The 26,611-nt window shown below is 40.4% G+C and overlaps 1 protein-coding gene across 3 annotated transcripts in view; it reads left to right on the forward strand.

Annotated features, from left to right (window-relative positions):
* Positions 1-26,611, forward strand: part of gpat2 (glycerol-3-phosphate acyltransferase 2, mitochondrial) — a 116,958-nt gene continuing 90,347 nt past the window's right edge. For 2 of the 3 annotated variants that reach the window (XM_063897907.1, XM_063897909.1), the window contains exons 1-2: positions 1-193; positions 9,031-9,181. In XM_063897907.1, the coding sequence (XP_063753977.1) occupies positions 9,133-9,181 (49 nt within the window). In that variant the 5' untranslated portion in view covers positions 1-193; positions 9,031-9,132. Of the gene's footprint in view, positions 194-316; positions 355-9,030; positions 9,182-26,611 lie in introns of those variants that run through there. The other variant, XM_063897908.1, reaches the window with a different exon arrangement.

Consider the following 26,611-nt stretch of genomic DNA (forward strand, 5'->3'; position numbering starts at 1 on the left):
CATAACGTATTGATGTGTCGTTGTTGTAAGTAACATAAAATAAAATAAATGTCAAATCAGCAAGTTTGATAGGTCTCTTCCGGTACCCACATTTGTTTGGATTCGGAGAACAAGACAAACTGAACCATTTAATTGCAGCGGCGGACGAACATTTTTACCCTGATAGGATTTTGGAAACATCCTCAAAACTACGGTAAGTGTTGTTAAACGCATGTCTGTTTTTATTTTATTTTATTATTATTTTATTTTTATGTGTCTTAGAAGTCACATAACATACTGCAATCGCAAACACTGCAAGTAGTTAACTAACGGGTGCAGCACAGGTGTCATGGAGGCAGCAAGGAGCTAATGCAGGTAAACGGACTAAGCGGATTTTGACTTTAAGTACATTTGATATTTTCCCCCTAACTAATTCACTTGGTGGGTTAAAGTGTCTTCTATCTGTAACTGTGAAGGTAAAATGCTCCATGGGCTTTTGTGTGAGTGCGATTTAGCATGCTGCTACGCTAGCATGCTAAATCGTTAGCTTTGTTCAACAGCAGTTCAATATTAGCTCAAAGAGGCATGCTGTCACAACAGTCTCTAAAGTTATATGACATGTTTCATTTGACTTATTACATCACATGCCGTTTGTGACATGAACAAATGCGCCTTCAGTATATTCCTAAACTAGCGTAATGGCACATTACATGCATGTTGGTACGGTAATCAGCTAGTATGTCCCACGCACGTGTTTCTGTATACTAAGGCAGCCTTTCTCAAAGTGGGTGCCGCGGCACACTGGGGTGCCCCCTGACTGTCAGGGGTGCCGCCAAAAAATTAGGTATTCTGACATAATAAAAAATAAAAAAATCCCCCCCCAAAAAAAAAAAAAAAAAAAAAATTTGAATACATAAATACATTATTTTACCTACTAATGGATTACTAACATAGTAAATTAATGTTGATAATATATATCATTTTTATTTTAAAAAACTTAAAATTTAAAAATCTGACTCGCGGACCCGCCCACCGGGGTCAGATGCCAGCGCAGTGCATTGTTTGATTTAACCGCGAAAATACATTTAATTTCAAAAAGAGCAAGGGACAACAGCATGGATCGTTTTTTAAAAAGAAAAGCCCCACAAGAACCGGACATGATTGACTGTAACATGGAGCCTCAGCCTGCATGCGAGCCTTCGTCCACCAGCCCTGAGTCTGCATCATGGCTTGTTTGTGTAAGTGTGAGAGCGCATTCACATTTTTTGCATAACATTTACAAAACACTGACACTTTGTCAAAACATAACTCACACCTTTGAAATCACATAGGCTACTATTGATGTTGAACAATTATAACTTCTTAACTTTGTCCACATCACACTTTCAGTAATTTATTCACTAGCCTACATATTCAGTCAAGCACCTTTAGTTAGTGAGATACCTGGCACTGCATGGTGCCAACAAGAGAGCTGTATGCTGGAATATACCCACTTAGGTTCACTCTTATGGAGTCTTTCAAATGTTCATCTGTCAGTCTTGTTCTGAACTTAGATTTGATGACATTCATGTCAGAAAAAGAAGATTCACAGAGGTATGTAGACCCAAACAAAGCAGCTGTCTTCAGCGCTGCTTGACACAGATTCTTATAGTTTTCTGGCTCAACCAAGCTCCAGAAATGTTCAGCATGCTGTTGAGATTTCAGCTGTATGTCGTTTTGGAGGTTTAAAAGTTCCATTTCCACAGGATCGATACAGAAAAGGTCTGCCATCTGCCCAGAAATCTGACTAATGTCCACATTCATGAATGGGTTGGCAATTAATGTCACACAGGGCTCAAGTCTCTCAAAGTCTCTGAACCTGTCTGCAAACTCCTGGCCAAGCTTGATCAACAGGTCACAGTACTTCTCTGTGTTCAAAGCATCAGCTACCCCTGCATGGGTTTCCAAAACCTTTGTGACAGAGGGGAAATGCTGGAATCTTTTGGCCTTCAACTGCTGGATGAAAAAGGCCAGTTTTGCGCTGAACGCGTTAACGGCACTGATCATGTTGCAGACGTCTTTCTCTTTACCTTGCAACTGTACGTTCAAGTTATTCATTTTCTCAGTTACATCTGTCAAAAACGCAAGATCAAGGACCCACACTGCATCAGATAACAAGGTGGTGTCCTCCCCCCTCTCTTCCAAGAAAATCTTGATTTCACCCAGCAAGGAAAAGAAACGTTGCAGTACTTTACCCTTACTGAGCCATCTGATGTCAGTGTGGAGCAGGAGATCTCCATAGGCCACAGTGCATTCCTCCAGGAATTGCTTGAAGGTCCTGTGTTGCTTAGCCTTTGCTTTGATGTAGTTGATAATCTTGACAACCGGCTCCATGACATGTTCAAATCGCATGACCTTCGCGCATAAAGCCTGTTGGTGAATTATGCAATGGTAGGCCAGAAATGGCGGAAACTCCGGGTCTGCTTTGCATCGGGCAATAAATCCAGAGTGACGACCTGTCATCGCTGGTGCTCCGTCAGTGGTTATTGACACCAGCTTTTCAATAGGGATCTTCTGTTCCGTGAAGTAGTTCTTCACAGCATTGTAAATATCGACTCCCCTTGTTGTAGTTTTCAATGAAAGTAAAGTCAAAAACTCTTCATGCACAGTGAAATCATCAAAAACCATGCGGATGAAAACAGCCAGCTGGGCTGTATCGCTCGCGTCAACAGATTCATCCAGCTGAATAGAAAACCATTTACACCTGTTAATGTCAGTTTCCAACTGTCTTCCCGCATCCACAGCCAGTGCAGACACTCTCCTTGCCATTGTATTTGCACCAAGTTGTACATCAGCAAAAGCAGACAATATTTCTGTCTTACATTTATGGTCCTTGAATAACGTTTCAGCCACCGCGGTCATGGCCTCCTTTACAACACTGCCATCAGTGAAGGCCTTTTTGCGTTTTGTCAGGATGTGCGCCACTTTAAACGAAGCCTCCGTACAAGCAGTAGCCTTCTGTGCCGGTTTGGTAAAAACAGACTGCGGTCGTTGTAGCTGTATTTTCAGGTCCTTTATCTTTTCTTTTCGTAGATTGCTACCAGCGGGAAAGTTCCGTGAGAAGGTGCTGTGGACTGTGGTGAAATGGCGCTCCACATTGCATTTTTTACCGACCGCCACGCTTACTCCACAGATCAAACAAACACACTTGTCCTTTACACTTGTGAAGCAAAAGTCTATTTCCCAATTCTCGTGAAAAAAGTATGTTTTCCGCCTCTTGTTGCATTCAGCGGCCATGGTCGAGCTAATGCCGCGTTCGGTGTTTGCCGCGTTTACATCGGAGGTCGGAGGTCGGAACTGGGAGTGACGTCACATTCGAGGTCGGAAAGTCGGAAAAGATGGACGCGCCTTGTTTACAGATTTAGCAATTACCTCGGGTTAGCCATTGTTAGCAATACCGGTTGATAGCAGCGCTCTGTGTCATATTTTGTGAAAACAAATATCGTAGCAACATATCTTCAGATAGAAGATGAGCGGTACTTTATGTACAGGTGACAAATGAAATTGGCATATTATGAAAATGTGTGTTTAAATCTTATACAGTCTATGGTTTAAATGTAAACTATTTGGCGAGCTACTTTGAAGGGGGCGGCGAGCGACTGGTAGCTCGCGAGCGACGTGTTGGAGACAGCTGGCCTACATTAACCTTAATGTATATGTTTTCAATAATTCTAAAAGGTTTTGCCTGCTTTGCAGTATTTAGACTTATTGGTTAGGAAGGGGGCACATCTTTTATGCTAGTTGCTGACAGTGGAGACTGAGGTTGGAACTGTAATTCTTGTTTCTCACCCCGCAGTGCGAACATTAGCCTATGTCTAATTCAATTTAGGCAGTACTTTGTTGAGTTGAAATGCTTTGTAATACTGCAGCATGACATAAATCTATGAGGGGCTGTTAGGGATATTATTCAGAAATACCGTTCACATACAGATGTGAAACACTCATACACAACTGAAACCAAGTTCATTTACAAACATATGTAACAATCTCTCATCAATCAATCAATCAATCAATCAATCAATCAATCAATCAATCAATCAATCAATCAAGGTTTATTTAAGCCCAGTATCACAAATTTTACATTTGTCTCAGTGGACTTTAGAGGATATGAATACGACACCCTCTGTCCTTGGACCCTCACATCGTACAAGGAAAAACTTCTTATAAAACCCCAGAGTTAGGGGGGAAAATGGCAGAAACCTCGGGGAGATCAACAGAGGAGGGATCCCTCTCCCAGGACGGACAGAAGTGTAGTAGATATCGTGTTTAAATAAAAGAGGTAATACATTTGCAACATCGGTAGTCCAAAATGCGGGAGAATGAATGTGTCTAACTAAGAAGAGGATGGGTCCAGGTGGATGTCAGCAATCCCATGGCAGCCATCAAAGAAGTAGTAAGGTGGGCATCAGGCAGGACCACAGCAACAGGAACGGCCAGACTCTGGATCCAGGGCTCAGGACCGCAGCATTGCCCAGAGCCCTGACTCAGGGTCTCGGCATAGACAGACACCAAAAATAGATTTTGGGGAAGGTGTGTTATGTGGAACATCAGGGTAGACAGGTACAGAGAGAGGGAAGAAAGAAGTAAGGTGTCCCCCGACAATCTAAGCCTATATAGCAGCAAAACTATCAAATCAAATTCTTTCAATCAATTTTTGTTCAAAGTGCAGAATCATCATTAAGCATGGTCCCAATACATTTTACAGTTAATACAGAACATACAGCAATCAATCAATTTATAATAATAAAAATTGAACATATGAAACGCTCTCACACACACATATGAAACGCTCTCACACACACATAGGAAATCCAAACTTATTCACATGAAACGCTCTCATATACACATGTGAAACACACACACACACACAAATGCGATTTCAGTATGTTGTGTGAGAGCGATTTCAGTTGAAACGTAAGGCGTTAAAAAAAAACAGCGAAGAACCGCGAAAACAATATTTTTCGTCTGTCCGTTTGCTTGTTCCATCATGTCTGCTCAGCAGCCTGCACAAAGTGTAACGGAGGCAGCAGTGTTGTTAAATAGTACAGCTTCCCTTAGGAGAGAGAGAGACTGTGCACCCTGATATAATCAACCACAACACTGCTTTGGCACATGGACAGTAATAGGCCGTTGCCCGCCGCAGGACGGGAAGAAGGACGATAGCTGACCATCCAGGATGTCCCCACTTGCAGTTCCAACAGTTGGTTGTGGCCACGTTCGATAGCGTTCTAATAGTCTCCGCTGAGGCCAGGATAATATTTAACAACGCTGCTGCCTCCGTTGGGCTGTGTGCAGGCTGCTGAGCAGACATGATGGAACAAGCAAGACGAAAAATATTGTTTTCGCGGTTCTTCGCTGTTTTTTTTAAAAGCCTTCCGTTTCAACTGAAGTCGCTCTCACACAACATATTGAAATCCCTCTCTCACAAAATACTGAAATCCCTCTCACACAACATACTGAAATCGCATTTCATTTATGTGTATGTGAGAGCGTTTCACATGTGAATAACTTTGGATTTCTTATGTGTGTGTGAGAGCGTTTCATACGTGTAATGAGCGATTTTTACATATGTTTGTAAATGATTTTGGTTTCAGTTGTGTGAGTGTGAGAGTGTTTCACATGTGTATGTGAATGGTATTTCTGAATAATGTCCCTAACGGCCCCTCATATAAATCCACCACTGCTTTTAACAATTAGGTTAAAACAATACTTTAAATGCATGGCAAACATTAACGTTGCTTCAGACACATTAGTTACAAAAACTATTCGAAGAAGCCAAAATGCATAATACCAGTCCACCCTCTGCGGAATGCAGCTTTAATTATAAGTATTGAATGCACCTGTGTTTTATCTACTATGACATGTCGAGATGTCGGCTGTGAAAAACGCCTATTGCCTGCCAACATTGTATCTGGTGCTATAGCATGTATTGTTTTTGTTAGTTTTGAAAAAGATATTGAAAGTGTCCTTAGTAAGTGACGTGTGACAGACAACCTTTATACTCTATATGTTCCAATCTGTTATCTGTCTTGGTGGCCTACATCTTCGCCTTTTCTTCAGACTCACTATCATATTTAGTCCAGAGTTACATAGATGTGACAGATCAGTTGCAAAGCTGTGCCTAATTACCTTTTCGTTATCTGCTTGCTTTTTGTTATAATATGTTTGACCAGGAAAATATTATTCACGCTTTTCTGCTTTGTACAACACCACATTTACATAATCTCACACCAAGACTTTTTGCCTCTACACAGTCCGTGGAAAGGGAACCCTACTCAGTTAAAAGGAAGTATGCATGCTTTTCCTTAGACCTATAGTCTCCACAGTTACTATTATACCTGAACATATCTTGCTTGTGTCAGAAAGAAGCACTACGGCAGTATAATCATTTTTTAGAGCTACTCCAATGACAATATAATTGAGAACATCCATGATAAAATATGAGTACCATCACCTTTTCAGAATTGTTACATTGACTATTGAAGTTTCTGTAATGGTGATATCCCTATCCAATATAACTCATTAGTGTTCAACCTATCATGTTAGAGGTTATGCTGCTTTCTTTTTTTTAAGCAAATAACTTCTTAAGGGAATTTCCTAATTTAAGACGATATCAAAAACGAAGCAGATAACTCAAACATAATCAGTCACAGCTTTGCAACTGATCTGTCAACTCTCTGTGACTGTGGAGTAACGATGATGACATTGAACTGTAATCACTTCCATTTGCTAGCAGCTGCGACAGCATGTGTCTGGTAATGTTTTCACATTGTGAGCCTGTGTGTGTGTTATTATGGCAGAATGTGCTCCTAGAGATACCTGCTGTAGCAGCAACTACCATAGAGGCAGTTTTGAACACTTAGCCAGGTGTCCTTTTGTCTGTGGACAAGTTTTGTCAAAGTGAAAGCTTCACAACTGTGTAATTCGCAGTTACGAAACTTTATTGTGTGTGTCTTCAATCAGACTAACACTTGTGTGTAGTTGAGATCGAAATGAAGGCACAGTTCAAGGTGTTAGTGGAAATGGTTTTTTGGGAACCCAACTTTTATAACCTTGGTTTGGTTCCGGTGTTTTTGCTGGTGTGATCTTATCGTAAAATGATCTCTAATTAATTTTGTGTGTGGAAGCTTGTACAGGCTGGCCGATTTGGGAAAATATCCAACAGGGATTTTTTGCAATTGCAATATGATTAAAGATGTTGGAATTATGAATCATTTTTGTATCACTACCTGATTGATATTTATTTCTATGGATGGATGGATGGATGGATGGATGGAAAAAAAGGGTATTGCCTTTTATGATATTGCTATTTCTGCAATTTGGAAAACTTTTGCGATTTCAATAACATTTGGATTCATTGTTGGTGTTATTAAATTGTCGCCAATGGTGGCTGAGTGTGTGTGTCCTTGTAGGACAATGTGATCTTAACTTGTCTTTATCAATGGCTTTGTCGGATAAACCAGAGGATTACCAATAAGCTGCACAGCACCACTCTGATAACACCACAGGAACAGAAAACACATTTGTAATGAATTATTTATGGACTAATAATAAATCTTGGCTTGAGAACACTGCTGTTCTGTAGATGTCGAGCCCAGGCCTCACAGAGCTCATCTGAGATCTGGGAGTTTCCCCCTCCCATAGTATACGTCAACCAAAGTTATATTATTATACCATGGAACTTCCTGTCCCATGAATCTGCATCTAGCTGAGAGAAATTGAAGAAAAAAAAACCACTGATAATGTGGCAGAATTGTATAATAGTACCAGACTATTGTGTATCGAACAATTTTCTCACATTACTGGATTTGTCTGAACTCAGTCTTTTTGATAGCATTATCTGCTTCACTAAACTTTGAAAGAGAACTCATTAGCCTATGTGTCTAGGACCCAACTGTCTGTGCTTTAGGGGCCATGAGTACTTCTGGGGATGAAATACTTTCGAATAGGGCCAACTAAACATTCAAAGTGAAAGCTAACCTCTGTCTCATTTTCATTTTGGAACAATTGTTGTCTACTCAACGTTTGGCCTTGCTTTATTCACATGTTTTCAGTGTAGATTTTAATGCACTTTGATGACATGATATGAATTGAACAATAATATTAGCTATTGTACAAGTTGGTTAGAATTAGTAAAGCTTGTCTATTTAAGCATTTTTTTGTGCATGATGCAAAATATAAATATCAAATGTATTATTTGAAAAATACTCATTACATTTCTAAGTTGAAAGTAGTGTTAGATATACAAAACAGTTAGGAGAAAATCCATAGTGATATTCATTCATATTCAATTTAGAAAAACTTGACGTCCACATTCAACAAGTTATAGTCTTGATGTTAAATTTTACAATGCAGGCCAAATGTAGTTGAAGCTGTTTTCAATCATTTTCTGATATAAATACTTCAACCCTCAACACTGTCATTAATGTGACCGCTTAATAAGGCATTCTGTGTATGTTTTATCAGATGCCGTACAGTCATAAATAATGAAATTGTCATTACAAACCTAAATCAAATGATGAAGCTGTACCTAGTAGCACATGCTCCCAGAGCTCTGCTGTAAGTGATCTTGTGAAGATGAGTCAGTGTCCGCTCTGTCAGGCAGAATTATTAAATACATGACAAAAGAATATGGGTTAAGTAGTATGTCATTTTGTCATATGAGCTCTAGATTATATCTGGAGATAAGATCTAGACATTAACTCAGTTTCCCTTTTTCACAAGCATCATTGTGCAGGAGGTTTTCCGTGTCTGAAGCATTCTCACCCTCTGGAAATACCCGTTTGATTTAGGTGAGGAGTTGCCCCTGGGTAGAGAATGCAGGAGTCAATAAATGCAACACATTTCACCGCCAGCCATTACCCGGTTTGTCATTCGGTCATAAATCTGGTCTTTTGATGTTTCTTGAATTGATCTGATGGTTTCGCCCTTGGCCCTGACACACAAATAGTCCAGAATCTCATTGTCTCTCCAGTGCCTTTGTGTAAATGATCCTTTTGTCTTTGTCCTCAGGTGCTTGTTTTCTTCCGGATTTACGACAGCCGCAACAGTAACGTCATCAACCGCCCGCTGCTCGCTGTGAATGCTCCGGAGAATTAGCTGCTCTGTCCACACATGGGCTCAATTGGACATCACACAGATTCATCAAAAGAAACCTGGAAAGGTAAATTATGTTTGATGTCTGGTCTGAATCAATTGGGACATTTGCATTCTTTCGTACTGTTCTACCAGGCAATGTGGAAGAAGAAGCTGTGTACGAAAAGCATAGCATAGCACTACTTTCGTCTTTGGACAGTATTTCAGGAATGCATAAATACTCAGAGGTCAAGCTTAAAACAGATGGTGTCTCTTTGGACACAACCTCAACCATCAGAGTACCAACAAGCTGACTGTAATTGATAGTGGGTTGAGGGAAGATATAACAAGTGTGGTCCAAATGACATTAAATATTAATCCATATACTACTTAAATTGTGTGTATTACCATAAAGAGGAGATTGTTTCTCACAAATTTGAGATATCACAGCGTCCAGTGTATACATACTCTACAAATATTTGGAGTATTAACAAACCAGATTATTAGTCGAACAAAAAGAAAAACAATAACAGGAAGGGTTTCTCAACCACGCATTTCCTATTTATATATACAAAGTTGTTAATAGTGTGTGTTGTGTTGACCATAAGGCTGGAGTTTATGGTCTTAAAGAACATTTAATTACCTTGTTAATAGCAATACGTTGATGGGAATTCCCAGCTGACCCAAGATAGTGTTGCTACCTCAAACATCTTATTGACATCAAAGATGCCTTTAGCAAGCTTTGGAAGTGTAAAATTGATAGTTTCATGGACGAACAGATAATGTCTGTATTTTAATGCACAATGCAACAGCAACTTTTCCCAGAGGGAAAAACCAGACCTGTAACTAGTGACAAGTCAACAACACATTCTCTATAACTGATCAACAGAATATGTATCTTGTAGTTTTAGCAGCTCCATCACTTTCCTCACAACACGAGTCCCCTTTGAATGATAAAAAAAATATCAAAAGCAGAATTTCTTCATTATTTACTGTTAGTAACCATATCAAAAACACTTTGCAGGTACAATGTTCCAGTTCAAAATGTCAAATAATAAAATTCCTAAAACATTTTACATTCAATAAATAAGTCATTTGGCATGGCCATTGGCATTCCTTATTCATCTGTTAGGTTGGCAATAGTTTACATAGTTCAGGCTAAGAGGTCCTTAAGATGATTTAGAGGTGATAAAAACTCAAATAATTTAAACTAACCTAGACTGCATTGCTTTGAATTATATTCCAAAAAGAGAAATTGAAACCCCAACCAAATGTTTTTGAGCTCTTGACAGGATCAGGAAAATCATGTCATTTCACCCTTTGATGGAGAGCAGAGGAGGAACACATGTGTGTGTGTCTGGCTAATGAGCTAATTCACATTACAAGTGTTTTAGTGTTTGGAGGAGTCTGTAGCAACATGGCTGAAAAACAGTGTACGTCAAAGTAGATCGAAAAGAGCTTGTTCACTGCCATCAAATGAGCTCTTGAGTCAAAGGTGTTGTCTCTCTCCCATCACAGTTCATCCCTCTCCTCTCTCATTTGCCTTCACTCGCTGCAACGATTTCTTCCCTATTACCTCTGATTTGGCTTCTCTGGTTCTGAATACCTAATCATGTTGAAGATGCCACACTTTCCTTCCTTGGTTGGTCTGACACTTATTCCTAGCTGAGAGGGCGGCAATGTGCCAAATACAGCTCACACAGGCGGAAATTGTTTACAGTCATAAGTACAGACATACAAGTAACAAAACACCCTTTTTTATTGACATGGTTTGTATTGTATTTTCTTTTCGATATTCCACGCTTTTACTTAGATTTGCTTCTCTGTCTTCATTCATAGATTTCAGAGCACAGGTAATGCTTTGATGGTGTTAACTAAGAAGCTGTGTGTGTGTGTGTGTGTGTGTGTGTGTGTGTGTGTGTGTGTGTGTGTGTGTGTGTGTGTGTGTGTGTGTGTGTGTGTGTGTGTGTGTGTGTGTGTGTGTGTGTGTGTGTGTGTGTGTGTGTGTGTGTGTGTGTGTGTGTGTGTGTGTGTGTGTGTGTGTGTGTGTGTGTGTGTGCATGCTTTGTTAGCCCCACCAGTGGATGTACTGAGGCTCTGCTGCCCCTGGCGTGGTTTTGAAAGCCCTGGTTGGGGGGTCCACAGCTGTTCTATGTAAAATGTGAGGGACAATATAACAGTATACGGTCATCACTATGACAAGTATTTTTTCAGTACATTTTGACAAGTCACTATGACAAGTATTTTTTCAGTACATTTTGAGTACCGTATTTTCCGGACTACAAGGCGCACCTGAATATTAGCCGCACAAGCTCAAATTAGGGAAAAATCCTGTTTTGTTCATACATTAGCCGCACCGGACTAAAAGCCGCAGGTGTTTTAATGTTTAATTACCACATGTAAGAGAATATGCATATATCTTTCTTAGTGTGAATTTGCGGAAGTTTGTTATTTTTTCCACGTAGTCGGGAGGGAGTTGCTGACACACAGTCGTCCGCGCCCTGATGGACAGTCCTTTTCGTTTCATAAATCTGTGACACCAGGATGGTCCACCTCTGAAATTTTCTATCTTCATTTCGGTGGCGACTGTTTTGGCTTTCAGTCGGATCTGCACAGTTGAAACACCTCGCCCGTTTGCTCTCTGTGTTCACCCAGTCTTCAATAAAATGATTACCTCTGAAAGCTTTTTTCGTCTTTTTGGACTGAGCCAGTTCTTCACGCTGGCGTCTCCAACATCTCACCATTGATTTGTTTATACCAAGGGTAAGTGCAGCAGCTCTATTTCCCTCGTTGAGAGCCAAATCGACTGCCTTTAATTTAAAAGCTGCATCATATGCATTTCTTTTGTTTGCCATAATGAGGGTTTGTGGATGAAAGCTTCCTTTGCTCCTGTAATACTCGTCTTGCTCTTGCTAATCTAGTCTCTTTTTCGCGCTAATTCGTACGGCACTACTTTGCCTGGCGGACGGACATGTGACCAACATACCACTCTTTTCCCCGGTGACTGTGTGTCTGATCACATGCCCTTCCGCCAGACAAAGTAGTGCCGTACAACAGCGGAACAAACCAAAACAAAACCTCTTACGATATCACAAAAATCATGAAAAATCCATAGAAAAGCCGCACCGGACTATAAGACGCAGGGTTCAAAGCTTGTGCAAAAAGTAGCGGCTTATAGTCCGGAAATTATGGTATGGTCTAGTGAGATTTTGTATGTGAAAATATAGAAATGAGAGATGAGGTTAGGGTTAACCCTTGTATGTTTATATTGACCCACATTTCAACTTTGAAGTAAACAAAACTTCCTGTTTGTCTTCACGCTACTCGCTTCCTGTGAGTGAGAGAAACACGGCGCAGAGAACAGTCAGTGACACAACTCGTAAAGCGAGGTCTGGAAAAATATTCAAATGAAATGTTTTTATTTTTTCATACTTTTGACCGAATTGGGTAACTGGCTGATTGTATTTATGAGCCTGACATTAGTTGGTGGCAGTGTCCCAACTTAGTTGTGCTGCTTATGACACTGATCATTTGACTTGAGAACTTTGTATCACCTTCATTATCTTACTGGTCTCTCTATGTTTGGTCTACCTGTCTAAACACAACTGAACTCAAAGCTGTGTACAGTGTTTATGAAAACAGCCCTAGTTTTATGGTGTTCTTTTTCAAGCCAACTGGGATATAGCCTATTTGATTTTCATGTGGTTCTTTGAAGTGCTGTGCCTTGTGAGTGTCTTGTGTCAAGGGAACCGGAGCAGTAATTCATGGTATCTGGTGGGCAATGATTGCATCTGTCTCCCTCTACACAAGTGCTCTTCAGGGAAGTGTGTTAGTCAGTTCATGCATGTTCATGTGGATGAGTTGTTTGTTAGCGGAAAGTGTTTTCAAAAGTAGTATTCATCTTGGCAATAAGTGTCGTAGTGTCCATGCATGTTTTATTTCTCCATTGTTTTTAATTTATAATTGATAAATGTACTTTTATAGTGGTGTTTATATAGGCTGTCATACTAAACTAACTGTTGTGAATCAGGTACAGGCACTGCCCCCATCACAACTTATTTATAACTAATTAACCTTTCGGGAGCACCTACTTGTGTTAACAAGCAGGTTAACAAAGCAACTTTTATCTTTCTTCTCAATAAAGCATCACAAGAAAATACAAAATGATTGTCAAAACCTCATAAAGCAATATATTCTGGTTAGAGAATAAAGATTAGAGCCCATATATGGCAAACAATTACTTGATTCAGATTCTGAAATCCGTATTCAAAAGTATCGGTATCAGTTCCGGTTAGTGACTGTGGTTTTTAGTAACTTTTCTTTTTATTCCCAATAATTCCATCAGCAACATTGCAGGCAATTACATAAATATATCCACTAAAATTAAGCCTTAACCCAAGAATTTGGGCCATCAGTTTTAAGGATCACTTTAAAAATCTTAAGTTTCATCCCTGGCTCTGGTCTAGACTAGATGTTGGTAAACCCTTAGTCAAAGAGCTGATTGTACCTCTGCGCTGATTGTTTTGCACCACAGTCAAGTGACACAGCCCCCCCAACCTCTCTCTCCTCTTCCTGAGGTGTCAGAGACTACATAACCACAGGAACAGGCTCAAGGGAGACTCTCTTAATTATTTTCTTCTCTTTTCACTTTTGCCCTATTTCTTATTTGTGTTTATCTCCTCAAGCGTAAGCTCTCACACAGAGGTGCTATTATCTCTTTTAGCTGCTCATCGTGTCACACTTATGCAACCAGGAGACAGATGGTGGGCATCTTTGGTCTTGTGTGTGCAAATGTATCGTTAAGTATCTTTTTATCTTCACCCCCCCCAAATCACCACATCCACCACGTGCCATGATCTACCCCCTCCGTCCCGCAGAACTTGTAAACAACTATTCATCTTAAATGGTGGTATTGCTAAAAAGTAGTGCTTTCAACCGATAAAAAAGTTAGTGCAAAACAAGCAGCTTGTGCCAATTCACTGCCATGCAAATCATGGGTTAAGATCCTCTGGAATTAGGGGTGGAAGTTGGTCAAACTTGCTAATGTGGTTAATTTGGGTGACATTTTAAAACTGAATTTAATTATGAGCGGGAACACATTAACATTGACAGATATAGTACAAAAACATATTTTAAGGACCTAAAACATTGCCCTCTGCTGCTTATTTTATTGGGTCATGTGTAAGGGTTAGTATGAGGAACAACAACACAAACTCGCATGAAAGCTGCAAGCAGTGATGAATGGGTCCTGGTACTTTCATGCGCGCCTCGGGAACAGAAGGAATGCTTGTAGACGATAGGGGCATTGTACATTTGTTCTGCCATTTGAGAAGCTGGAAATGAAATGTTAGGTATCATGTACAACTGACTCTGTCCACTATGGTGTACTAGAGAACACACCCTCAACAAACTTGTTGCTGTAAATCAAGTGTAGACGACACCATTTTTTTCATGTAAATCGGACTCTTTTCTTGCTGTAACAAATGCATATCTCCCCCTCCGTGGGACCAATACACGTACTCTGATTCTGATTATGTTTGTCACGCAAGGCTAAAATCCCCAATTGTGGATAGATGGAAAGGTGGACCCCTAGATGTATCGATAGATGGCTAGGTAACAGATAGAGAATTAAAGGAAACGTGGATTTTCAATGTTATCTTGCAAAAAACACAATAACATGTTCAAGTATATTTCCTAAGAAGTTACAGTTCCAAATATACTGCTAACAAACGCCGGAAAGTATGTCTGTTTTGTTTTTGTTACAACAAATTCCTGTTTTATGGCGAATTGCTTAAAAGACCTATATTTTAATTTTCAAGTTAAATATAATTCAGAAGAAACAATGGCTCACTGCCCACTTGCTACACCTCTAATTTAGCACAAAAAGAAAATACTAGAAAACATGTCTGATTCAGAAGGTCTTAAAGTGAAGTGGGTTGGGGTGGTTGATTAACGCATGTTTCTGGGTTATAAAGAAGCCTGCCACTCCACCAGCGCTTTCTGTGGAAAGCCCCTGGAATGCATAAAATATGTTTTTTGGCAACACAAGTCATGATTCTCATTTTTATCAATAACTGCATCCATAATTGTCATAGAGTTGGTTACATAAGCATAGCATTCTCCTCATTGTCATCAACAGCTTAGGAGTATGGAGACCCTTCAGTACTCATGAGAGTGTATTTTATACAAGCAAAATCTGTAGTGCGTCAAGGACTCGCTGACGTCAATTCACTTCCACACTGTGGCCTTTGTGTACCTTAGTCCTTTGTGGGGCTTTGTTTGTGCATTGTTTTGCCACTTCACTTTATAGTGCCTACGGTAGCATCACATCTGCGTGATGTGGAGAGGCTTGTGGAGTGTTTATCTGTTTCAATATCCCTGCAGGAGTCTGCTTTTTCATAGTGCATGAGGGGCTTCATACCTCTACTAAATTAACACTCGAGTGGTGTTTTTATAATTTTTCTCATTCTAACTTGCTGTGTGCATTTTCAATTCCACTGACCTCTTCTTACACCACTCTTTCTATTCATCAATTTGTTGCCTGTTCTTCTCACTCTCTCTGTTTCTCTTTGTGTGAAAGTCATCTCAACCTCTCCCCTTCTAACACTATGCCGGCCACTTTGGAGCTAGAGTGCATTTACTGGGATGTTTACGCGTATCACTGATACATTGTTTGGCTTGATTTCGGAGAGCAGGCTTGCTATTATAATGGTTTATTCAATTTTGAAGCTGGGGGAAGCAAACTTGCCATATATTTCTGGTGATTAAAAAGGATTCCCATGGGCCAGCCTTTCATTTGTACAGTTTTCACAAATCTCTCGGTCGATCAGGTCTTCTATGTTCTTTTTAACTTGCACTAATGCATTATTATGCAAAAGGAAATGTCCTCCTTTTCTTAGTTTTTGTCATATCTACATGTCCTAATTAGTATTATTGAGTACACATGATGGGTTTTCTTCACATGCTCAGTTTCTATTGCGCTTTGAACAGGTGTAAAGGTGCACTGATGTATTCTTTTCTGAAATGATCCAAATACCATTGATCAGCTGCACCGAACATGTTACTGCCGGAGAAAGACATGAATGCCAAATTACAAACTCCTCTGATACTGTGAAATTCACACATAATAAAGTGATATGTCAGTTGAGGGCATGCGTCTTTTTAATAATGTTTAACTTTAGTTGTAGCTAAGTTAATGTATACTGACATATTGGGAAATCTGCCTCATTAATCTCAATCATCCACTATCACACTTGTTATATCCAGTAAATCAGAAATGTGATTAAACAAATGCTTTCAGAACATAAGCACATGTTCCAGTTATTTTTTGTTTACATTCTTTCACAGACTATCTTCCACCAAAGCACTATTTGCTGACCTCTCTTTGCCATGTTATTTTTTTGGGGCCATTTTTGCTGAATTCCCATGACATTAATAAGCTGCTCCACTGGAGTCGTGTGTGTGTGTGTGTGTGTGTGTGTGTGTGTGTGTGTGTGTGTGTGTGTGTGTGTGTGTGTGTGTGTGTGTGTGTGTGTGTGTGTGTGTGTGTGTGTGTGTGTGTGTGTGTGTGTGTGTGTGTGTGTGTGTGTGTGTGTGTGTGTGTGTGTGTGTGTGTGTGTGTGTGTGTGTGTGTGTGTGTGTGTGTGTGTGTGTGTGTGTGTGTGTGTGTGTGTGTGTGTGTGTGTGTGTGTGTGTGTGTGTGTGTGTGTGCGTGCGTGCGTGCTAGTGAGAGTTCACTAATGGCATTGTGTTAAGTGTCATGTCCAACCCCAAACACTGTTTTTTGTCTGTAAGGGTCCACCGTTGCCTTTCCAGTCTAGTGTTCTGCTTTCCTCTAATGAAGCCACTGAGGGCGAAAGGGTTACTTTCCCATCACTAAAACAAGCAAACCTTAAATGTAGTGATACAGATAATGTACAGAAAAAATACATGTGAAACCATATGCATTTCAAATGAGGTTTTGATAAGTGATAAACAAAGTATTAACATAGATCCTATAATATTAATTTTAAAACAACTATTTCTTAGATAGCTACGACAGACTCTAAGCCGACCAGTGCGCATCTGCCCTTATTCATATGATATTCGAAAAGTATATTGTATTATAAGAGTATGATAGGCTATTTATTACACTTTTTATATTAATCTATGCCAATGCTGCCAATAATGATCTTTTAACTTAGTTAAGGTTCTGTCAAAGGATCATGTAGGATAACCATTGATTATCAGTGCCTGTTCTACCTTGTCCTGAGTAAGTGATAAGGTTGGAACGTATTTTTAATTATTATGAGCGAGTTACTCTGGTAAATAAATCATGGATACAAGTCTGATACTGACTCAAAGTGCTGGATTGGGTATTATTGACTGAACTGATATCAAAATGCCATTACTTTAATTAATGCATTAGTAACGCAATTTTTATTTCAACCCTGATGTTGTCTTTCACATAAGAGAATGAGCCCAGTTTCACAGTGAGGATTTACAGCTAAATGAGTCACTGTTATTGGATTTGTATTCTTCACCTGCCAATAGCCAAAGCCTGGGTATCTGGACTGAAAGAGATTGAACGACGCATCCCTAGATATAAACAGCAGGTTTTAGCTTCATGACAGGATGTCTTTGCTCGGCCAATGGGTCAGGATGCTTCCTGGTTGGCTCCCTGTACAGTTATTGAGGGCAGGTCCAACTGGAATCGAACCCAGAAAACACCGGAGAGATACTTTCTGGCCTATAAACACCATGGGATCCCAAAGGAATTGGCATGAACAGGTGGATGGATGGTTGGACAGTCCATTTGTTCAGGAGCCAGGGCTGGAAGGTCCAGAATGTTTAACATTATCTTCATAGATCAAGAAGCAGCAGAAACAGAAAAGGAACGAGCAATGCCAGGGCAGGCTTTTGCTTGTCTTCATGCTTTTGAGTCCAATCAATATGCTTTTTTAAAAATATGATTTATTTTCAGATAAATTTAATTTCAATTTGGCGATGGAAAGTCACAACCTGCAAGTAAACTTTACTACCTGTGGATTTGTTATGTGTGTAACAAACAATGTAGCTACTGCAAGGGGTTTAAGTGCCGAGTTTCTGTCACCAGTTGTCACCGGTACTTTCAGAGCGTTTCAAACAGAGGGTGAAATAAAGTGATGTAGCACAGGCAGTGTGAGGAAAGAATAAAGCATTTTTGAACATTAAAGCATGTTAACATGACACAGTAGAAACACAACTGTCAAAACCTGAAAATGAAAAAACAACAAAACGAGTGGACAAAAGTAACAAGGTCAGATACTGCACTAAATAATTTCATGATTATGAACATGATGGTAATGTTTTGCTACTTCCTTTACAGTCAGAGTTGCACAGTCAGGTAATTTGAATCGAAATAAAGCAGAAAACCCACAAAGACTTGAAGAATGCCACGCGGCTTACAAGTCAGATATTAAAACTATAGGACCGTTTTAATATTACTGCAGGGGGCCTGTAGTGGTTTCCATTATATTGTAAGACATTCCTTTCATATATTGTCCACCCCCATTTCAATGTGTCACCGGGACTTATTCCTTACAGTTTAATTTTGCTGTCGAAGGAGCACTGGAGAACTTTTTCAGAATGAGTCTCGTGTCACACATTTGGAGCAGGTACAATACTCATTTACAAGCAATATGAGCTTGTGCTGATTCATGGGGTACTAAAACATCATAATCAAATAAAGTCAAGACGTCGTCCTGAATCTTACAGCCTATCCGAATCCTATTAAATCACAAAAACAATTTGTCACGTTAACAACCACGTGTTTTTGAGATTGAGTCATCAACTTTGTCTTATTTATAAATTATAACCTGGCGCTTGTCGTCATTTCATTTGACACAAATGACTTTTAAATCACCCCTTTTCAGCCTCTCAGCCTGAATTATTACAATTACTAAGATTAGTTAAGTAAACAGAAGGGAAAGCGTAAACAAGATTGCTGCAAAGCTATTAATGCTTCAGTGGGTCCGCAACAAGATTTGCTTTGCTATTGGGCAATGCAAGCCAGAGAGTCAGCAGTGGAGCCAAACATGATTTACAGTATGAGCGTGAACTCTTTAACAGTCCAGTTGTGTGTGTGTCTCACTCACTCACTCACTCACTCACTCACTCACTCACTCACTCACTCACTCACTCACTCACTCACTCACTCACTCACTCACTCACTCACTCACTCACTCACTCACACACACACACACACACACACACACACACAAAAGAAAATAACTTTTACAGCACAGCAAGGTTTGAGATGTTGTCCCTCCATAGAGCGAGTGTGCTGAAGAGGCAGAAATTGTGCCCGCTGTAGAAAACCCTCCAGTAAGATATCGTTTTTGAAATGACTTGCTGTTGTCTTTTCTTTCTCGTTCTCTTTTCCCCTTATACTGCAGTGATTAAATTGGCTGAGAAATGTAATATCAGAAGTTTTAGTTAATTTGATTCTTTTGAGACAGAGGCTTTGGGCGAAACTTACTTTCTTTCAAATAGTAAATTGATGATTGTTTTTGGCATTTTTCATCCCAGTTATTTTGTTAAGCTTTAATGGAGGAGGCTTGGTATGAACAGGCCAAGGTAGCATATGTCGTGTTTGTGTTACATCCTTCTGCAAGTGTTTTTCTGCGTTTAGCAGTTATTATGTCCAAGTCTTTTGAGGGCAACTTATCCATCATATGCTTACGGTATTCTCTCTGTTGCTTTATCTTCTTTTTGTTATTAGATTTCCATGAAATTGATATTCAAGGTGCTATTAAATATGCATGAGCAATTCTCAGGTGAAGGAGTAGTTTAATTTAACTATAATTTCAGGAGAATTCCTTCTTTTTCTACACAGAAACAAGTGTGACAGAGCGGTTGTTTGTATAGGATGAGGGCTGCAAGAAGTGAATGGGCAATGTTTCTCAGATAAAGGTGCAGAGGAGGGAAACTGACCCAGCACAGATCTAGCAAAGAGAAAAAAGGACGAGGAGAGAATAGGCCAGGACAGACAGTGAGGAGGGAAGTAAATCAGACCTTGAGAGGACCCGGGAAATTGCACAGCCTCAGAGAGCAGGGATGGAGGGATGGTGATTGATAGAGGAATGACTAGTCTGTTGTTTATCACTGGAGTTAAGATGGTGTTAAGTAGCCTTATGCTGCGGTGAGAGAGAAGTATGAGACAGGCAGAGGAGAGATGGAGAGTGTGGATGAGAGGGAAAATAATTATGGGGAGTTGGAGGTTGGCAGCTTAGGGGTTTAAAGTGAGAGGCACATGCTTAACAGAATATTGACAATATGAAGTCGTAAGGCAGAGATACGGTTAGAGGGATATTACTGGACACAAAGAATGATATCTGAGGTGTTTTCATAGTATATTGTTCTATTGTAGAAATGTATTTAGCCACTGATTAAATCCCTTAATAATTTAACCTTTATCCCAGTTTTTCTGATATATTCAGTCATGTACAGCAGTCAGTTGTGACCGCCACACTGATCTTGTCCACATTATGTACTTATTTTTCATATTGCAAACAATCATTTTGTCTGTACTATGTTGTAACCGGGAGCAGTATATATTTTTATCCCTTGGTGGATAGCGGAAGAAGCTTATTTTTCTTTTCCCGTGTGGGACCTCTTTGGAGATTTATTATATAATGTACTGCACTTCCTTCTGTGATTACGATAAAGACAACGTGAGAAATGGGCCTATATATGAAATATTGCTTCCAGCAGGCATGCTTGTTTCTCCTTGCAACCACAGATAAAAAACATTTTGTGGCGGTAAACAAGTTTATCTTTTTCAAGTCAATCTCTGGTATGGATTTATGTCTGATGGAAATCTGCCTACTCGGAGTCTGACCATTAAATGTATCCTATAGTTTTCTATAGGTGGGCTGTAGAGCTGCTCAAGCAAGGACTGTACATTTTGCAAGATCCTTCTCCAAAGTTTGAATAGTGCTCTTAAAAGTTTTCTACTGTGCCTATTCAAACTCTTCATCTCAGGTGGACTAAACCTTAAACTAATCTTCACTGGATGATTGTCTTTACTACTTATGCTCATACAGTGATGAGTGCATTTCAGGAAGAGACACCCCTACAGAAAACATCCTGAAAAGTCATATTACAAGGGAGTGAGCTACAGTAAAAAGATAGAAGACCTAAGAGAAGTCCCTGAGTCAGTTCTTTGTTTCAGGCTTTCCTCAGGCCTAAATGAACACTTATGCGCTGTAATCTAAGTCTGCCTGTTCCCGGGTTTTTCCTCCTCCCCCCCTCACTCTGTTGAGCCTGTTAAATTTTTGCAGACTTTGCTTTTGTAAGTCTGAACCCATCTTTCTTTATCTGTTGACTCTATCACACATTCTTTGCAAAAAAACGAGTGAGCTGTACATTGTGTAAAAAAAAAGACGTGCCGTTTTAGGTCGTCTCGGTCAGTAACTGCAGATAAATCTAGTCTCAACAACAAGTGTCAGAAATCTAATGGAATTGGTCCTGTGATCCATTTCCAACCCTCTGAGAGGCTCAAGCCTTGTGATCGTAGTGATAACATCTCACTCCGTCTCCACAGAATACCAATGTCAGACTTACCCTTGTCTCTGACTGCAGGAATTCTACACGGATTAATTTGAGTCAAACGACTTGCTGTTTCTCTGAGAAAAATTACAAGTTAGGCAAGAAATATGGTGCAGTTTGAGAGACAGGAAGTGAAAGGAAACGACAAAGTCCTGAAATGTATCTGAAAATCCCAAAGGTTTTTCCTCTTTGCAAATTTGCTAATGAAACAGGTGTTCCCTTTATCCTGCTGATATGAGAGCAGGAAAACGTGTTCACTCCTGCCTCATTTACATTCGTATGAAACAAAGGTTTGGAATGGTAGCAAGCCTTTTCAGTACATTTACAGCAATTTGTCTTGTGACGATGTGGTTTCCTTGTCTAACGTCGTGCTGATTAAATCTCCTTTGACCCGCTGACAGCGAGAATTCCACTTCTGGCTGATCATGAATGAATGGTCAAATAAAAATAAAAAGTTATCATTACAACATGCAGGTATAACTGGCATAAAAGGATCAGTCAAACTGCCTTTGGTGGGGGCTGATTGATTCAAGCGCCGCGGTGTAGGGGTTTTTCTGTGTGTGAGTGCAGAGAAATCCTCCATCATATGGAGCAGAACACTCACAGCGGGAGGCCTGCTAATTTATCATGTCAGTATGCACTCATGAGGGTTTGAACACCTTGTAGGAATTGTTTGATCGAAGGGAGCAGTTTAGAGCATAGCGAGGAAGCAAGAACTTTCCTGAGTGTGTTTTAAAGAAGAAACAGTGAGTTATAAACATGGATATCAAAATAAAAACTTGTTAAATAGGCAATTATGATGCAGCTAATGACAAGACAGCTCACGGTTGTTGGTTGTCATAATAATGCAACCCTCATTCTAGCTGGTTTCTGTTCACTGTCAAAGCAAGCAACAGAAATATTTGTCACTCTGATTAGAGCTCTTGAAATGTTGATACATGGCATACCTCAACACTCAACAACTGAGTCTGAGCCGACCAAAAATAAGGTCAGGCATACAGCTCCACAAACAGTCTGTGGATGCTTTTAAGTCATGGATAAACATCATTATCAAACTTTGAAATGTACTTTTTACTTTTTTGAAACGTGCTACTAGTTGCATTTACTGCAGCAGGCTCACATGTACCGACCAAATGCTTGCATCTTTATTTGTCATTACATGCCCATTATGTCGGGTAATGTTACTTAGCTAATGAGCCAGATATGGACCATCTCAGCTCAAGCCTACTTTAACTACCACCAATTCTCTGCAGGGAATTTCCAGTTTCCAGCCATAACAAACATTTTACTGTAGACTGACAAAATAATTTTCCCAGATCTTTTGAATAAAACTTTGTCTTACAAATAATTTAAAGAGATTATTTGAGTAAATAAGGTTCTGTACTACACATTCATGTAACTACTACATGTTGACAATAGGTTGGTTTCACGTGACGTCACACTGCTGCATCGCGAGAGCGCGAAATTCAAATGGAGGGCAGGAATTGAAGTAGCTTCTGAGGATCTGCCGTCCAAAAAAATGCTAATGTTTTGTGTAGTTAACGGCGGCTCCAATCGTTCTAGCCGAGAAAAGGAAAAGGTGTTTTATAGAGTACCAAAGATTGTCGATGCCAAAGGGGAGAAATGTAAAAAGCTCTCAGAACTACGCCGTAAAAAGTGGATTTTAAACCTACGTCTGCGGTCGGGAGGAGCAGAGTCTGCTAATGCCGTGTCTGCAGCGACCACTTCGTCAGAGGTATGTTAGCTAGCTTACTTGGTTTTTGTGGCTGTGTTTATATAGCATTTGGTTGTCGTCAAATGCTCTGTTACTTAGTAATGATTATTAAGTTGCCGGTAGTCTAATAGGGACTTCATTGGGACTTTTTAGGCTGCCCTAGCGCTTTGAGTGACGTTGAGTCGGTAGACTGGGCTACGACGGTCAAACTCGGTTACCAAAAAACTAAGTCCAAATCAGAGGCATCTCTTCAACGAAAGCAGAGGATGAAGCTATAGGAACACCAACAGAGACAGTCGGAATGTGCTGAGGCTATGTTGGATCTCCAACAGACTGCTGAGAGCCCGGATATGAGCCCGGATCTGAAGCAGACAGCCGAGAGCGACGAACCGAAGCAGCCAGCTGACAACCACAATCAGAGGGCATCAGTGGGAATGGGACATTAAATGATCAAGGTCAATTATTGTACTAAGATGTGTAACCAGCATTATTATTAGATATTACAAATGTGATCGTCAGAAAATCTATGCAAACCTCAAATTCGGTTTTCAAGCACATACGCGTACAATCGCTGTAGTACAGATGGATGAGAGAGAACGATCAAAGGCTTGTCTTACACAATGGATGTTTTCCTCAGATGTTCTTGGTTGTCCCCTCCTCCCTTCATCCAACACTGTCCCTGTCTCCATAAATGTCCTGTTGCCACGCACAAACTGACAGACGTCATGGCGGATGTCTTCCAACAAACACTCACCCTGGCGAAGACCAAACGATAATCATCGTGGAGCCGTTTGGTACCGAGGCTGTGGACCCAACTGCTGACAAAAAAGTGATATGCCTCCAGACTTTTATAGACTTTCATCTGCAGTTTGGTGTAGTAGGATGTCTGAAGGACCAGATACTTTGGGATATCAACAGCCTCGATTGTCGGCAAATCTTTAGGTTCTGTCGAAAACTCACTCATTTTCATGAGATATGGGTCAGGTCCAACAGATATGTTAATTAATTGCTTGTATCTTTGTCTTGAAACTGGATCTAAATCCGTACAATACGGACTCTCTGCAATGGTTTCCTCCATAGACGTATTCTCCATTTTTACTTCCTGCCCTCAAATCGCGCCACCTTCGCGCGTGATCATAATCACGTGACTGAAACCCAGCTATTGTCTGTCCCCTGTCCTTTCTGTGTATTTAAGTTTTACAATTTAAAACCCCGTTATAGAGACTTGGCGTGTGTCAGCAGCGTTGTCCTGGCACATACTGTGCTGCTGTCCTGCTACAGTTAGTGTGTGGATTTAGGTGTGAGTTTGCATCAGAGCAATCAGGTGACATACTCTAACTCTGCCAGCCTGGGCCTGTGTGTTGTCTTCAGCACCCGCTGTGTACTCCCATTCCCCAGGCTGTGCACGGCTCTGCATATCGTAACCCCTGTGACAGTGCCAGTCTCTGTGTGGCTCTGTGCTAATGGTTTCCTTTGAATCATAAATTAGACTTGAAAGGAGGGAGAGAATGAGCACATGATTGAGGACTGAGGGATACAGAGTGAGCTTGATAGATTTCTCTATCATTAATACAGATTGTCTTGCCACAGAGCCTCTATCAGGATAGGGTAATTAATTACATAGATTTCATTTGTCAGTCAAGTATTTTATCAGAGTGTAGCCTTCATTCAGTGTGCATGTGTGCGCCTGCTGTAGAGAATTAGCCGGGTCACACAAGGGCCTGTCAAAGGACTTTGTCTGTAATTAAAGACTGTCTGGCGGCACCATGTTTCCTATTAGGCCACCAGTATCACATCCCAGCCATGTGACTCAGGCACTGTTGCCCTGTTTAATAAAGTTCAACAGACACACTCAGCAAATTTTCCACATCACTGTTTGGATGTGTTTGTAGCAATCACACTCTAGCAGCAGTTGATGTTTTTTTGAGTAGAATGATTTATTATTTTGATATGATAACCCATCAAACAGCATTTAGTTTTCATCAGAGCCTGTGCCAACTCCCAAGACAAACTGGGGCCAATGTACCTGAAATGGCACATTTGAACAATAGAGATTTACAAATTGAGTTTATGCGTCTTTGCCTCGAGCAGAAGACTTCTCACGGCCAATTAGATGGCATTAACAGCGTTTCTTATTCAAAGCCTAGGATTGGAAGTCAGGGAGCATTTCTTTCAGGGAAGTGATCAGAGGTTGACAATAGTGTCTGAACGGGAATTCATTTCCCGATCTTACAACCACTCTGGAGGAAATCCCTCTGCATGTTGAGGAGGGGAGGGACGTTCTCTAAAGCCTCCAGACCAAAGTTTTTCAACAAAAAAATGTGAATTACCTACATTTACAGCATCTCCCTCAGAGTTGTAATAAAATGTAGTAAAAATGACAGACGGCATTCCGAATTTTGGGTGAAATGAGTCAATGACGGCAAACATTTTGACTAATATTTTGATTCCTTACATCTCTGGAGGAACCTTCGCTGCACACAGGATGCAGCTGTGCTTCTGATTTCCTTCAGGGAGATTCTGAGGATAGCCTGTTTTCTACTAATGTTGTTGAGAAAATAGAATTTCTCCTTAAAGTGTCTTGCTCCAGCTTTCACTACGTCTATCTCGCATGCTCCTCATTCTCCCTCCTTGTCCTTGCAGTTTGCTTCGGCTCTTCCCCCCACTGTCGCCTTGTTCTGTAATGTTACCTGCAGGGTTTGAAGGCTTTTTTTTGAAAGGCTCAATACTACAGAGGTCATTTTTACTTCAACAGTGCAAAGTACTCTGACACAGTCGGGGGTGTTTTGAAGGCTGGTTTGAGACAGATGGGGGATGTGGTTCCCAGCACTGGATTGTCTACCTGTACTGAGTCAGGTTAATTGCCTCAAGACGTGACCGCTCACTGAGACAGCATTTCTGGTGAGAAAAGTTGATGTGCTATGAGAGGAGGAGAGAGATTTGGATCCTTTTCACAATGATCACTGGTGCTTCTGGCTCAGTTCGGTTAAATGGCTCTGGACTGCTCGCTACAAATGGCTAGAGAGTCAGAGAGAGATGTGTTAGAGGCATGCTCAGCCATTCCCCCGAGACATCCTGGCCATTTGTTTTCTGGTTCGTGTAGTAATAAATGAACAAGCTGTGAATAAAACTGTTTGTCTCTGTGCTGGAAAGCCCTGTTAAAAGACACTCTGGTGGTTCTGTGCGTCATTTGCCTAATTGCCACAGATACGTTTGGCCTCTTGCCACATTGTT

Source organism: Eleginops maclovinus, chromosome 12 (assembly GCF_036324505.1).
Source record: "Eleginops maclovinus isolate JMC-PN-2008 ecotype Puerto Natales chromosome 12, JC_Emac_rtc_rv5, whole genome shotgun sequence".
In the NCBI taxonomy this organism is placed as follows: domain Eukaryota; kingdom Metazoa; phylum Chordata; class Actinopteri; order Perciformes; family Eleginopidae; genus Eleginops; species Eleginops maclovinus.